The sequence below is a fragment of the Oryza sativa genome, chromosome 10 (assembly GCF_034140825.1).
Source record: "Oryza sativa Japonica Group chromosome 10, ASM3414082v1".
In the NCBI taxonomy this organism is placed as follows: Eukaryota; Viridiplantae; Streptophyta; class Magnoliopsida; order Poales; family Poaceae; genus Oryza; species Oryza sativa.
Window position 1 is genome coordinate 20,326,239 of NC_089044.1, and position 14,737 is coordinate 20,340,975.

At 40.2% G+C, this 14,737-nt stretch overlaps 1 protein-coding gene across 1 annotated transcript; it reads right to left on the minus strand.

Annotated features, from left to right (window-relative positions):
* Nucleotides 1–5,093: 5,093 nt before the first annotated feature.
* LOC4349091 (CDPK-related kinase 3) lies at nucleotides 5,094–10,494 on the minus strand. Its single transcript, XM_015757490.3, has 11 exons — nucleotides 9,761–10,494; nucleotides 8,354–8,484; nucleotides 7,611–7,652; nucleotides 7,422–7,530; nucleotides 7,243–7,321; nucleotides 6,761–7,057; nucleotides 6,537–6,646; nucleotides 6,125–6,235; nucleotides 5,922–5,984; nucleotides 5,660–5,827; nucleotides 5,094–5,576 (listed from the first exon to the last, which is right to left on the minus strand). Exons 1-11 carry the CDS (start codon nucleotides 10,406–10,408, stop codon nucleotides 5,436–5,438), a joined length of 1,899 nt encoding a protein of 632 aa, XP_015612976.1. The 5' UTR covers nucleotides 10,409–10,494; the 3' UTR covers nucleotides 5,094–5,435.
* Nucleotides 10,495–14,737: the final 4,243 nt, after the last annotated feature.

Consider the following 14,737-nt stretch of genomic DNA (forward strand, 5'->3'; position numbering starts at 1 on the left):
CGGCGGTGGTGGCCGCGCGCCCGAGCCGGCTTTTCTCGGGTACGATTCGTCGATCTAGCTTAGCTTAGCTAGCTCTCCGCTGCCGGCCGCCTCGGTGCACATGTCACACGCAGTCTCTAGCTGGCCCGACTTCATCGCTAAGTCACGGGCAAAGGTGTACCGCGTACGCGCACCGGCGCACGTTAGTTTCCAGAGATATTTAATCATGTGTCATAGACTATAAGTGACAAATCCTTAATTATTGTGTTCTCTTTCCCACCACGCATACACATCACTACACACATAACACCGGACTCACACCTTATATACGTGTACCTTAACACATGCTCTACCAGACGGAAATTAATGATATATATATATTTCTAATCTCACTAAATTTTTGTTACAAACACTCTTACATACACGTAATATTAGTGGTTATCATGATGGTGGATGGTGCTTCACGAAGGATTTCGATGCATGGACCGTCGAGAAAAGAGTTAGCAAAGTTTGGGGAGATGCACATGCGAATGAGGGAAGGCGGCACGTTTCGTGGAGCAAGCCTAGAAACTGGGAACGGGATCATGCATATCTCATATCTCGGGTCAGTTTTTTCTTCTGGATGGGTGGGGAGGGGGAGGGAGGCAGGATCAGGTGAAGGTCGCGCGACACGGATGGACGGGGCTACGCGTCCGTGCCGGGCGGTGCTGTGCGGGGTTGGCTTGATATCCTCGGCGCGGGGCCTACCCCAGATAGCCCGCGCACGCATGGTTGTTTGTTGTTTGTTGGTTGGTTTGGTTGGTTGCCGCGCCCAGAAGTTTGGTGATGCTGCACAGCCTACATCCAGTCATGCAGGAGCATGATGCATCCAGGTTTTTCCTTTTCACAAACAAAAGGGCTTTTGAGATTTGGAGTGTCACTCTCTCCTTCTGTACTTCCCCTTTTAAAAAATTAAGATCCACCGGATTTAGCCTTGTGTATTACTGACGTCAATCTTTTTTTTTATTAAAAATTAAATAATTCTATATTTTACAATCATATTTTTTTTAACAGTGGCACCTAGATAGTGCGAAGTTTCAGTGAACAAAGCATGAGTAAATTGACTATAACCCTAAAACAATATAGCCAAGGAAAAGAGAACAAAAAAACGTCCTCACCACACACTAAAATCGCCTTCGCACACAACCATAAAAAGACTAGCATCGAACCGACCGCCACTAGACTAACAAGGAGCTAGAGCTGTATGCTCAATGCCCCTCCAAACAGCTAAGCAAAAACTCTTTTTTTTTTCACGAACACAAGCAAAAACTCATATAGTATATTAACATGCGAATTACCCCCTCTATTCTCGAATAACTATAGATATTCACTACGGCGGTCTCACTTTGACCACAAATTACTCCTAATAAGTTACTATTATAGTATGATGGATGAAATTTATTGGGTTATATTTATGACACCATGTACTTCGGTAATATAACATATTTTCAAGTATTTATTGTTTTTTTTAAAGATGGGTAGTTAAAGTTTAAATGGAGTATATTATATATTATGGAAGTATGTTCAGTGATAAATATAAGAAAATGTAAATCTTACAATGTTAAACTATATAAATTTCTCAAAAATCAATTGTTGAAGGTACAATTGTTTGACTAAAAACCATATATACTAAACAAATACTATAAATAACAAGTAATTTGAGAGTATATGAACGCATCTTCTTCCGTAGTTGTGGGAGTTTACATTGCATAGCATAGGATAAGAACTCCCTGTATTTATTTATCTCTTCATTGTCCTGCTGTATCAACTACCGACCTCCGAGATTTTGGTGAATGCCATTCAGACACGGTATGCCAATGCCCTGTACTTCTGGAAACTGGTACTAGTACTACCGCTTGGTTTGCAGTTCTTCTTTGTTTTCTCGGTTGACGAGCTGATCTGGATGTTGATGGGGACGAGCTGGGGAGGAATCGCTGGATAGTTAATTAATTGGGGTCAAGATGGCAAGCTTTCGCTGGCAAATTAAAGGTTGCACACCGTCTTCTACGGCGTACAGCAGCGTTGACGCTTGGAGATAGACACCTTCTGTCTCGATTGAATACATAATTTGCATGGACTGCGTGCATTGTTCTTAGTTGTAAGAGCAAGTTTAATAGTATTAGCTAACTACTAGCTCCAAATTATCTGTTCATACATGTCATACACACATTACGTCTTGGAGTCCGTGCTGTAATTGGCTACAAATATGTAGCCCGCTGCTCTTCTCTCTTCCTTTATCTTTTTAAAATATGTTTATAGCTAGCTTATAGCCAGCTATTGTACCTGCTCTAATAGTATAGCCAACTACTAGCTTCAAATTATCTATAGTCAATGTAATAGCCAATTTATACAATAGTTGCTTACTATACTGTTAATATATGGTCATACCTATCATATACACTCTGCGTCTTGGAGTCCGTACTGTAGCTGGCTATAGATCTATAGCCCGCTGTTTTTTTTTCTCATCTTTTATCTTATTAAAATATGTTTATAGCTGATTAATAGTCTGCTATTGTACCTGCTCTGAGGATAATTTAGTGTGCAAATGGCGCTGAACAGTCGAAGATGAAAGCTCTGTTTTTTTAGATAAATTGTTTTTTTAGATGAAAGCTCTGTTTGGAAAATATTAAGATTAGAAGAAACAACCGATAAAGTAACTTGTTGGTGAGAGTTAAAAAAAATAGGTTCTTTTAGCTTCTTATTTCTAATTTATTTTCTGCATTTTATAGCATCAAATTTTCAGAATTTGTATGAAAATCTAAATTGTTTAAAGGGAAAATTCTAAGACAAAGCGTAGCGCCTCTGCTAACTGCAGCTAGCTAGCCTGCAAGCATCCAAGCAGGTCTTCTACGTTCCAACTAGGAGTTGATTAGTACTCCTACTTGATTGTTAATGCTGCAGGTCAATTAGGTTAGGTCTCATGCATCCAAGCAAAGGATGCAGGGGAGGTTAGTGCTGACTTCTGAATGTCGGTAGAGGCCGCAAAAGACGCTTTCCATATCAACCATGCAGGCCATCACGTTGCTTGATGCTTATGCTTTGCACTCAGTTCATGTGGATCGATTTTCTTTTAGGGGGTTTCTTTCTTAATTTGTTCGTTGCATTCAGACTGCATATATACTATAGAGTTTATTTGTAGACGATTTGGTCGTTTTGATATTATGATACTATGTCATTTCATTTATTATAAAGTCAAAACTTACGGAAGCACACGGCTCGCATCCGTCCTCCATTTGGCTTTTTCAAATTTGTAAGACCAGATCTTCTGCATGAGCTTTCTTCGTGCTTTGCATTTGCACTGTATCTTTAGTTCCAAAATAATTCTTTAAACTTTCAACTTTTCCATCACATCAAAACTTTTCTATACACACAAACTTCCAACTTTTCCGTCACATCGTTCCAATTTCAACTAAACTTTTAATTTTGATGTGAACTAAACACAGCCTTATTTTGATGACGAGAGCGTCTAACAAACTCAAATGGCAGGTACAAATGGACAATGTCAAATGTCTCTTCAAAGAGTTCAGTAGTCGGTACTCATGTGGGTTGGAAAATAAAAGTCCAACTGTAGACCAATAATTAGGTCATTCAATTTGTTTTTGAATGGATTGGTCACGCAAATTTCAAGTAATTTTGATGTTAGGAATAATTAGATGCAGGTCAAGGACTGCGACTAGTAGGCTGTAGGCATGGAAATACATGAGAGGGTCCAAAGCTAGCTTTTGTGTGCAATCTATTTTTATTTTTACTATCTAGTAGAGCAAGTTTAAGGTGAATAACTTGTAAAATAATTTTTAAAAGCCAAACATGTCTAATTTTACGTAGAGATACAGGGCTTGTTTATTTGTGCCCAAACTCAACCAAACCAGAACAATTGGCAATCCAGAAATTAGTCAACCATTTGGTTTGTGGTTCGGCTTATTGAATTGAGTTCACAGCCATGATAGCAAATCAAACAGAGGCCCAACAAATTTTGATGTAAGCTGGGCTCAGAAGCCGATTTTGTGAAAAAAAACAAAATTGGCCTTACCAGATAGTCAGCATGGGCTCCTTATTTTTCTTGTGATCTGCCGCGAGCCCAGTTGTGTTAAGCATCTCAAGGTTACCGGGAATGAGGGAAAGCCTCGGATACTGCAACGAAAACAAAATTTATATAAATGTGCCCTGTATGAAACTTGACAACCAAGCCCATAAATAGACTATGAACAAAACGAACTAGATGGTACTACTTTTTGTTGTTTCTGCAAAAAAAAAGTTGATACTTTTATCTTTTTACCGATTATTCATAAGACATACCACTATATACACACAAATCCACCGGTGTGTACCCTAACACATGCTCACACACTATGTTTCAACAAAACCAGCGAGTGTCTCCTAATAGTAAACTGAATTCCTATTAAGAACACAGACTTAGCGAGACAGTAACTTATAGTAAACCCCTAACCTTACTAAATTCCTATAAAAAAACGCAATTGCGTGTGCATAATAAGCCTGCTGGTGCTTCCCCGCAAAGAGTTAAAACTAGTCCTGTTCATTCAAGTACAGACGTGCAGGTAGTGCCTGTTTTCAGTTCGACCACTCTTCTTCGTATGCTCTAAAATGAAAACAAACAACCCATAAGGCAAGAACTTCTGTTCATGAATTTATGCTAAATTCAGTTGCCTGTTGATCCCAGGCAAAGATCTCATATCTCCTGCAATGTACAGCTGAGCAGTATAACAACCAGACAGCGAGTAAGATATCTCATCCCCTTGATCTGTTTGTGTTTTGTTTTTTTTTTCCTAAGTACCTTTCGTACCTGAAAGCATTTGTTAATTGTCCTGAGAACAATAAAGTGGCGCCGTACCATTGTCCGGCAAAAGTAAAACACACTACGACATTTGCGGCCTTCTGCCCCCATCTGCATTGGATTAGTCAAGCAATAGCAGTTTAGAATCGAGTAAAGAACACAGCAAACAAAAAGTAAATTTTAAGACATCATTATCATGATCATTGTCAACATCATCATCAGATGTTTACCTGCGGCTGCTTCTTTGGAGAAACAGTAGGCACCTAGGTAGCACCAGTGCAAATAGTGCATGCAAAATACTCAAATATAGATGGCATGGAAGAAAGTTAAATCATGTGTGAGCTAACTATACAGTGCCCACAGGCCACAGGTAGCCAGATCAAGAACGCTTTTATCAGAACCACCAAGATGAGAAGAGGTAAAAGGTAAAACACATACAGGTAAAGGTAAAACACATTCTTTCTTCTAAAACTCCATTGTGAACTTTCACTTTCGGTTTCCTTTTTTTCTCTACAAGCATTCTCTACAAGCTAAGCCACGAAAAAGAGAGGCAAAACAGCAGCAATCCCTCCGACTCCCATGAATGAAAGCAATGGAAGCTATTCAAGCAAACAAGGCAAAAAATTTAATGGTGCCGCCTCGCGTTGCTACTTCGCATCGTCAATCCATGCAAAAATTTGGTATAACCTAGAAAGCTAAGCTTGCCATCAGCCGGTCTAATCCAGTCACGGACGATAGAATACGCCGCGGAAGAAAGATTCATCTCCTGTAAGCAGAAAATGGGCATTCGATAAGTGTCTCACAAAATCAGATGTTTGAGTCAATTCTCAGAATATTTCTGTTGCATACCTGTGCCAGCTCCTCAATTGTGATGGGACGGTTGCCTTCCTGCTCAAAGTACTCAAACGCAGTGCCAGCTATTTCTTCCCACCGTGATAAAGCCTCAAGTTGGTAAGGACTGATTGTCGCCGCCCGGAACTCCTCAAAGTCCATTCTTCTGTAGGCAAGTGGCTCCAACTGAAATCGAATACAAAGTAAATACAAATGAATGACATATAGCATATGTTTATATGAAGATAATGAAATTGTGAGCTGAGTGGGCATTTCATACCGCATTCAAGATATCAAGGGCTCTGGATTCCTTCATAGCATCTGTAGAGTTTTGTAAAAGAGCCTGGAGAGTAAAAATGTTGAAAAGAGTAATTGAGTCTCAGTGTCACAATGGCAGTAATTCAAATGCTCAAAAAAAAAAAGAACGTGAACAACCTACTCAAAATCATGATTGCGAGGACTTGATAGCATAAGATCACTTACCATCCTGAAGTTTTCAATGCATAGTCGACCATCTGTACTACTTGGTTCTAGCAAGTTGTACTGTGCTCTGATGTAGATAAGCTCATCTTCTGTTATTGCTCTGGACAGAGCCTGTTGCATTGAAAAGGGAAAATAAAAGGATTAGTATATTAAACCTAGAAAACTATTTTATGCATACAAGAAACTAGATTCCACCTCCCTGTATCAAGTATATTAAACCTAGAAAACTATTTTATGCAAGGTGGGACTACATGGTGTATAGTTACATGTACATGCAACCACAGGTGTGTTGTGCTATCTGAAAATCAAGAAAAAAGCTGGAAGTTTCATAGCATTGGTATCAGAGGAGGTATATGATGAAGTACTGCAGTGACACTGCATGCTACAGAAATTACAAGGATGAAATCAAAACCTTCAATGCCGCTCGCTTGAAAGGTGTAGAGCGAAGATATGCCTTAATCAACTTAAAAACTAGCATATCCAAAGGGATCGGTCGGCACTCATCTCGCAACCAGGGGTGAGCTACAGAAAAACAGATAATACATAAGAAAACTACTAACATTGTTCTGAAACTAAAAAGAAATGTTATCTGTAACTGATGTAGAGAAACTAAGGAAAATCACTGGGACTACTCACAGAGTGCCTGGGCAGCAGTCATTCTTTTTCTGTAATCCTTGTTAAGAAGTCTTTTGACAAAATCTTTGGCTTCAGGAGATATTGAAGACCACGGTGCATCATCAAAATTAGGATCAGCTCTCAGCACTGAGCGGAAAATGCCTGATTCAGTTCGTGCCCAGAATGGTCTGCTACCGCACAGCAAGATATAAGTGATAACACCAATACTCCACATGTCTGCTTCCGTGCTATATGACCTATGTAGGACTTCTGGAGCAACATAGTATGCACTACCAACAATATCATTTAATCTTTCATCTGTAAAAGAAGGCATTGACCAATCATAAATATGTGTGTCATCAAAACACTTGAGTATTTTCACTATTTGGTTTCAAAAAACAGTATTTTCACCATGTCAGGACAAATTCATAATAGAGTAAAAAAAAAACATAAGATGAAACACAAGTTCTTTGGAAGGGCATAATTCTTTTGGGGGGAAATACCTGGCCGTATAAAATCAGAAAGTCCAAAGTCGATGATCTTCATAGGTGAATGGTCATCTCTAGTGCTGAATAGGAAATTCTGATAGGATCAAGGGTAGAATTATTAGAAGGGATATATCAAAAATATTTGTAACAAGATAAACACAATTCAGTTTATGTACTAAACAGAGAAGACAGACCTCTGGCTTCAAATCACGGTGAACAACGCCTTGAAGATGGCAGAAAGAAACAACATTTAATATTTGTTCAACGATAACTTTAGCATCTTCCTCAGTGTATCTCCCACCTCTAAAAAGGGCAAGCGACACTGTATTAGCGAAATACTTGTTTTGGTTTGCAGAAAATGTTTCTCAAGAAAAATACAATACCTGGACAAAATTCTGTCCAATAACTCCCCACCTTCACATAACCTGGTCAATAACAGACGAATAAAATATGAATCACCATGCAACTTTACGAGGAAGAATAGGCTACTTGTAACCAGACAGCAAGCCCATTTTTGCTGAACTTTTAGATGATGGAAGTAAACATCAGCTCTACTTGTAATGCTCTTGATCATATGTACACATTATGTGCTAGAAAAATGGCATAGGGAATATCCGCAGGTTCAACAAAGATCAAACGGTAAAGTCTATTTTGGCCTTTGAATTGTTCTTGAAGTCTAATTTTCACTGCAAACTCACAACCTGCATATTTTTCACCCACCAACTTCCACAACTGGACAAATAACAATCTGAACCCATTCGACAATGATTTTTTTATCACATTGTAGTGGCATTCGCTTGTGTAAACTGTAAACTCCTGTTATGATTGTTTTGCTTATATGGGTCCTATTTAGTTAGGTCCGCATAAAAAAAAACTTACTTAATAGGAGATTAGGAGTTTGTGCCAGTAAAACTACCATCTGAATCAAAAAAAAAATCACTGGAATAGGGTTGGGGTTTTATTTCTAGTTTTCATAGTTCGGGGTGAGATATAATCATTTTTTTTTGGTTCAGCGTGAAAAGGTGGACTTCAAGAAGAATTTGAGAGCAACTTTACAAAGATCAAAACAATCAACTATGTAAGGATGGAAAGTCAACAATATCTTAAGGAAAGAAAAGAAACGTACTCCATGATTATGTAGACATTAAGGGCATCCTCACATGCATCATAAAATTTGACAAGATTCGAATGCCCAGATAAAGCCTTCAGAATTTTCACCTCTCTACGCACATCCTCAATTGATATTGCTGTTGTCATCTGATAAAAAGGAACACAAAATTGAGATCATGTTCCAAAGGTAAATGTGAATATGTAATAGGACAACCCATAGAACTTCTATTTTATTTGGCCAAGTGCAAACAAAATTTGTGCTAACTGATTGATCATCCTATTAGATACTTGTTCAAGCATTAAAATTAGGTACTTGTGTAAAAAGAAACCATTGCCGACATGCTGATACATACTATATATATTACAGAAAGGAATGCAATTACATGAGATGCAAATAGAACAAAATACGAAAGAATTGAACTACATTAAACAATAAATATGATTGGGGCTCAGTAATTTATGGAAGTAGTCTTCTGCAGTGAATAAAATTGTTGTGAAATGGAATAGTCAATAACAATGCAAGTAATAATGCTCGATCAAAATGTGTTTACATGCACAAGAAACATCAATGCTCTCGTGCACATATACGTGTACGTACATTTGTTATGACAATGTATACTAGATTTTGGCGGCAATTTGTTGGGCTGACATAAAGAAACAGGAAATAAAGATTGAACAGTGTCTAATTCAGTAATACATGTGATTTCAAGGACAATCATCTTATTATCAAGATTACTCAACTAAGGAACCAAAATATAGAAGATACTTATTCACCACACAAATTTTCTTATCCTCTAGCTCCAATCATATCAAAGCGCCCCACTATGGATTTAAGTAGCCCTAAACTCTTTTACAGTGAACCAACATTTTGAAACTACTCCAGCTACAATGCACTATTTGCCAAGCTATCTGGGAATCATACAGAACGCAGTCACTTCTTAGCATAATCGAACACTGTATATACAACATACCAAGACCCCACATTTTGTTAAATAATGAACAAGAGAACAAGAAACAGGTAGCAGTATGGCAGATGGATATATGATCAGATCACAAAAGCAGACAAAACATTAAATGTAGGAATGCTGAAAACAAGATATCCACAATGCACTTTCTACCCCCCACAAGAAATGCCAGCACGATTACGAATACAAACTCCAATCTCAATGCTCAACTTATCCTAACAAGCAAATGATTAAATCGCTGTTGCAATGTCTGCTGATGGAATTACCAGGTGGCTAAATACTTGCTGCCAAACCAAACCACCAATCCTGATCCATCATAAAACTCATCGATGGATCATAGCAAAGTGGCGACTCTATGTACGAGCTAAGTCTAAAGAAATTCGATGGATTGTGCACTTCTTTTTTTTTTTTTTGAGAGAGAGAGAGAGAGAGGAGAGTGAGATCACGAATGGTCAGACCTTGGCTTTGGAGATGACCTTGACAGCGAGGAGTTGGCCTCTCATGTCGCCCTTGCGGGCACGCGCGAGGCAGGTGTGGCCGAAGTGGCCGCGACCCACCTCCTTCCCCAGCTCGTACTTGGCGGCGAAGTGGCGGTCATAGCCGAAGCTCTTGTCGAGCTCCCGCTCCACCTCCCCGGCGGCGGCGCCGCCCCCGCCCCCGTGCTCCGGGATCGGGACCTCGGCGGGCGGCTTCGCGGCCTGCTGCGCCTGGGCCGTGGCCGGCGACCGCTGCCCGAGGCGGCGCGCGAGGGACGCCTTGATGTGCTTCGCCGGCGACGGCGGCGGGAACGGCCGCCTGAAGAACCGCCTCGGCGTGGTCGCCGACGGCGCAGGCGACGGTGCGATGCCCTCGGGGAGCGGGCTCCCCGCCCACGGGCTCCCCGCCACCGACGACCTCGCCGGCGTCGCCCCCCTCCTCCTCGGCGTCCCCGCCGGCGACGGCCTCCCGCTCCTCCTCCCTCCTCCCCCTCCTCCCCCTCTCCCCACCTCCACCTCCTCCCCCGCCGCCGACGCGCTCACCGAGATGGTCGTCGTCGTCGTCGTCGTCACCACCCCTCCTCCCCCCTCCCCATCCACCGGCACGTTCCTCGCGTAACACTGCCCCATCTCCCCCGCCCGCCGCGATCGCCCCTCCCCCCAACGAATGCGGCGGCCGCGGCGGCGCTGCTCCCCGGCGGCGAGGTGGTCGAGATGCTCTCCACCCCCACCCCCACTAGGATTTATAGCGGAGAGGAGGAGGAGAGAAGAAATGGGGGAAGAAAGAAAATGGAAGGGAGCAATGGTGGTGTGATGAATGAATGAAACGTACGCGCCTCGAGCATCCGCGAGGGAGGCGAGGCGAGGGGGGGAGCCACCTCGCTGACGGATGGGCCCCACAAGGGATACCGCGGTGGGGCCCATAGGTCAGTGGCGGAGGGTTTTAGGGTGGGTAGGGTGTGATGAGTGTATAGCTGTGTGTGTATGTATTTTCGTAGGGCGTCTTTTTGTACGCTCTGCTCTTTTCTTTTCTTTTTTTTTTGTTTTGAATTTAGCCGTTGTACAGATGTACACAGAGAGATACGGCTGACGAGTTTGGAAGAATGCTTCCAAGAGTTTAATGGGGGGCTTTTAGGGATTTCCCCTCTCTAACTCTCTTTATTGTTGTGGCTAGCGACACATGTTCTCGTGTGTCTTCTAGTAGTGATCGGTCGGTGACATTTGTTATTTGAAATCATGGACGTGAGACCATTGGATATGTGTTGAACGGGGTGCGAGGAATTGGAGTTTTGTGTCTTTACTTTTGATGAGAATGGGATGCTAAGCATTAAACGGTTCAAGTAATTTGCATTGCAACTCTTGTAAGGGAGACGGCTATAATTTAAAAAGCACGTGGTTTTTTTAATGTGAGTAGGATTTCTTTTGATTCCCAACAAAGGTGTATATGTCTCATTTATATAATTTTCAATATCAATATGATCGTTGATACCGTTACTCATATTCTACCTTTTTAGGTTTTACGAGCACGAATAATCCAACTTTCCGTTATACTAGTTGTGTATCTAACTCATGCACGTCAAACGACAAATTCCGTTATACAAGCGATGCCCTAGAAGATAACGAGCGTACACCATCGTCATTACCGTTTAAACCGTTACGTCGTTCATTTTTATCTAGAAAAAGAAGACTAACTACCACTGAAACATTGTAAAACAATTCACGAGCCATCATTAAACCATATCATTTTTGATAGAGGAGGTGAAATTTCAACCGCGTGAAAAATCAAATGATACATCCGTCGATCAAATTGATCATCTTGCTCTCTTTGGTGGTGCGATTCAACTGGATTTATGCGAGTGATCATCATATCATAGTGCAATCCATCATCCATGGCGTAGGGAGGATGTGGTCAGTGGCACACCTGACACTGCCATGTGGGCCCCACCCTCCGTGGGCCCCACCTGTCATTACCCTACGCGTATAGGCGCTCTAGGTCCGTGTCCCCTCCCTTCCCTCACTGAAGTAACAGTAGCATCCCCCACGCGGAAAGCCATGTGACCCAATTTTCCCCCCTCGAAATACGGGATTTTTTTTTCTCTCATGTATTCAACACAAAAATACAAACAGATACGACTACGTTTAAATGTATTCTAGTATTTGAAGGCACTCTTAAATGTAGTGCTCTAAATATACGCCCTTCCAATCTTGCATATCTCCAAGATATGCATCAATAAATGGGGGAGCGTATCCTATGCACACAAGTCTTCGCATGTACACACAGTGTACACCAACTAAAAATTATCACAAAAAATTTTAGAAAAATTCATACATGTACTTTCAATAGTATTACATCTACGTGCAAAGTCGCATCTTCAAATTCATTCTACATAGAGAATAACAAAAAAGATAAAATTCTGACAAAATTGCACTGTCAGATTTTTTGTTTTTTTGTTACGGCTAAAATATAATGAATTTGACGTTAAGATTTAACCCTAGGTGTAATACAATTGAAAGTATGTGTATGATTTTTTCTAGATTTTTTGGTAACATTTTTTAGTTGGTGTGCACGTGTGTACACGTGAGGACCTGTGTGCATAGGATATGTTGTCCAATAAATGAGCACTAATTTATGGGTGATTTCTTTTTATTTTGGATACATATGGATTCATGTCGTGTATATCTCTCTATCTATCCATGCATTGTCTTCCATTATTATTATCTAATACCAAAATTTAATGGCTGCATCCATTCTTATTTTTGCAATATTTGATTAATTTATTCTTGAAATGGACTGTGTACAATTGATGCTTGCTTGCTCCAAGTGCTCTGTTTTTCTTGCAGACAGGTCAGGTGGTGGTCCTTGTTCTAGCGTCACTTGCAAGTTTACTCCCTCCGTCAAAGAAAAAAAAAACAGACTCTGGGTTTCCGTGTCCAACTTTGACTGTCCGTCTTATATGAATTTTTTTTATAATTTATATTTTTATTATTGTTATATGATAAAACATGATTAATACTTTATGCGTGACTTGTCTTTTAATTTTTTTTCAAATAAGACGGACGGCCAAACGTTGGACACGGAAATCAGGGTTTGTCTTTTTTTTGGGACGGAGGGAGTATGTTATTACCACCTTTCTATGCTTTCATCACTGGATAGTAAAAAAAAAGATTGATTAAACTGACCATTTCGGATATCTTGGCTTGAATAATGTCAGAGAACAACGGAAATTTTCTTCTTCTTCTTCTTATTTTCTTTCTGGGCTGATTGAGCTATTGACCCAATCGCCGTGATCATTTCTTTTTCATAACATGGAAGAAAATTTCAAACAATGGTAGAGTAGAATTGCTGTGCAAAATTGAGAATTTGGTGCTCTTGGGAAGATGAAACGCAAGGAAGAAATTTGCTTCTGTGTACTTGGTTGACCAACCAATACTTGTTTGTTTGACCTAGCTTACTACTACTGCAGCATGATGCATCTCACTTTGTCTAAAACACTCTTTAGCTAAGAAAAGATAATTCCAATTAAGAAATGATCCCAGATGCTGGATATATTCGTGACCAATATAAAACTCGCACAGAATATACAACTCGCAATCACAAAAGCTTCTGTCAGAGATCAAAATAACCCTGATCAGGATTCAATCCCACGAGCAGATCAGAATCCTTCTTCTCCGAATAAACAACATGTGCTTACTGTCTGTGTCTACGCCAGCCTTTATCCTAAACCCAGGAAGGCCTCTTATCATTAGCTTTTTATCTTATCAGCCGTGTAGCTAACATTTAAAGTTTGATGCTTAATTTTAAGTTGATTTTAAAATTATTCCATATAGTCTATTTTTATATTATCTTTTAAACCGCTAGTAAAAAAAATAGAAGTTTTACCTATAAAATATTGATTTGGGTTGTTCAATTCATTTCCGGGTTACTTGTTGTAACTCAATTTTATCTACACAAACCATGGCCCCATTGTTTCGCTTATCATATTTGTACAGCTTATTAGCCAAAAAAAACTTTTGAGTAAATTTCACAAAACTACAGGTATTTTGATCAAATTATCATAAAACTATAGATTTAAGGTGATGTATCATAAAACTACAAATTTAACAATAAAATTATCACAAATCTACAGGTTTAAGACTATGTATCACAAAACTACAGGTTTAATAATAAAATTATCAGAAAACTATATGTTTTGGAGTTTGATGGACGGGGGATACCCGTAGACCGGATATAGAGGGTATTGGGGTACGCTGGTACGAGGATCTACGTAATACGACATCAAGCAGGCAGAAAACAAAGATTATACTGGTTCAGGCCCCTTGATAGGTAATAGCCATAATCCAGTTGTTATGGGATTATATGATGGAAACCACAGATTACAAAGGGAAAAGCGGAACTCGATGATACCGACGAGATCGTAGTCGAGTTGATTCGACTAGATCACCCGGCGACTTGAATCCTATAGGCCCCGGCTTCATAGGCTATGGTGGTTGTCCTGGCTATGAGATTCGATGCCTTAGGTCCTCCCGGGGGTCCCTTTTATATCGCAGGTCAACTGGTCTCCAAGTAGGACTCGGAGACATCAGACCCGGCACGATACAATGATGACCCGGTTTTGTCCGAGTAGGACTCCTTCCATCTGTGAACTCCATGATGAATTTCCTTAACGTATGCCGAAAACGTCCGTATACGCGTATGTATACCTTATCGATGTGTGACGTATATCGAAGGGTAGAGGGTATACCTTACCCGTAACCCTGACAAGTTTAAATCCTTAGCACTAATGTTATGATTGAGTTTAAAAAACCATGTTTTGCAATTAAATTGATGCTAAACCTGTAGTTTTGTGATAACTTTGTAATTAAATCTGTAGTTTTACGATATTCCACCTTAAATTTATAGTATTGTGATAAATTTTGTGTTAAATATGTAGTTTTGTGATGCATCATTTTAAATCTGTA

Coding starts and splice junctions, on each gene's coding strand:
- LOC4349091 (XM_015757490.3), bottom strand. CDS start 10,408: ATGGGGCAGTGTTACGCGAGGAACGTGCCGGTGGATGGGGAGGGGGGA. Junction 7,058..7,242: donor TTCTGATTTTATACGGCCAG/GTATTTCCCCCC, acceptor CTTCTTTTACAG/ATGAAAGATTAAATGATATT. Junction 6,236..6,536: donor TCAAGCGAGCGGCATTGAAG/GTTTTGATTTCA, acceptor TCAATGCAACAG/GCTCTGTCCAGAGCAATAAC.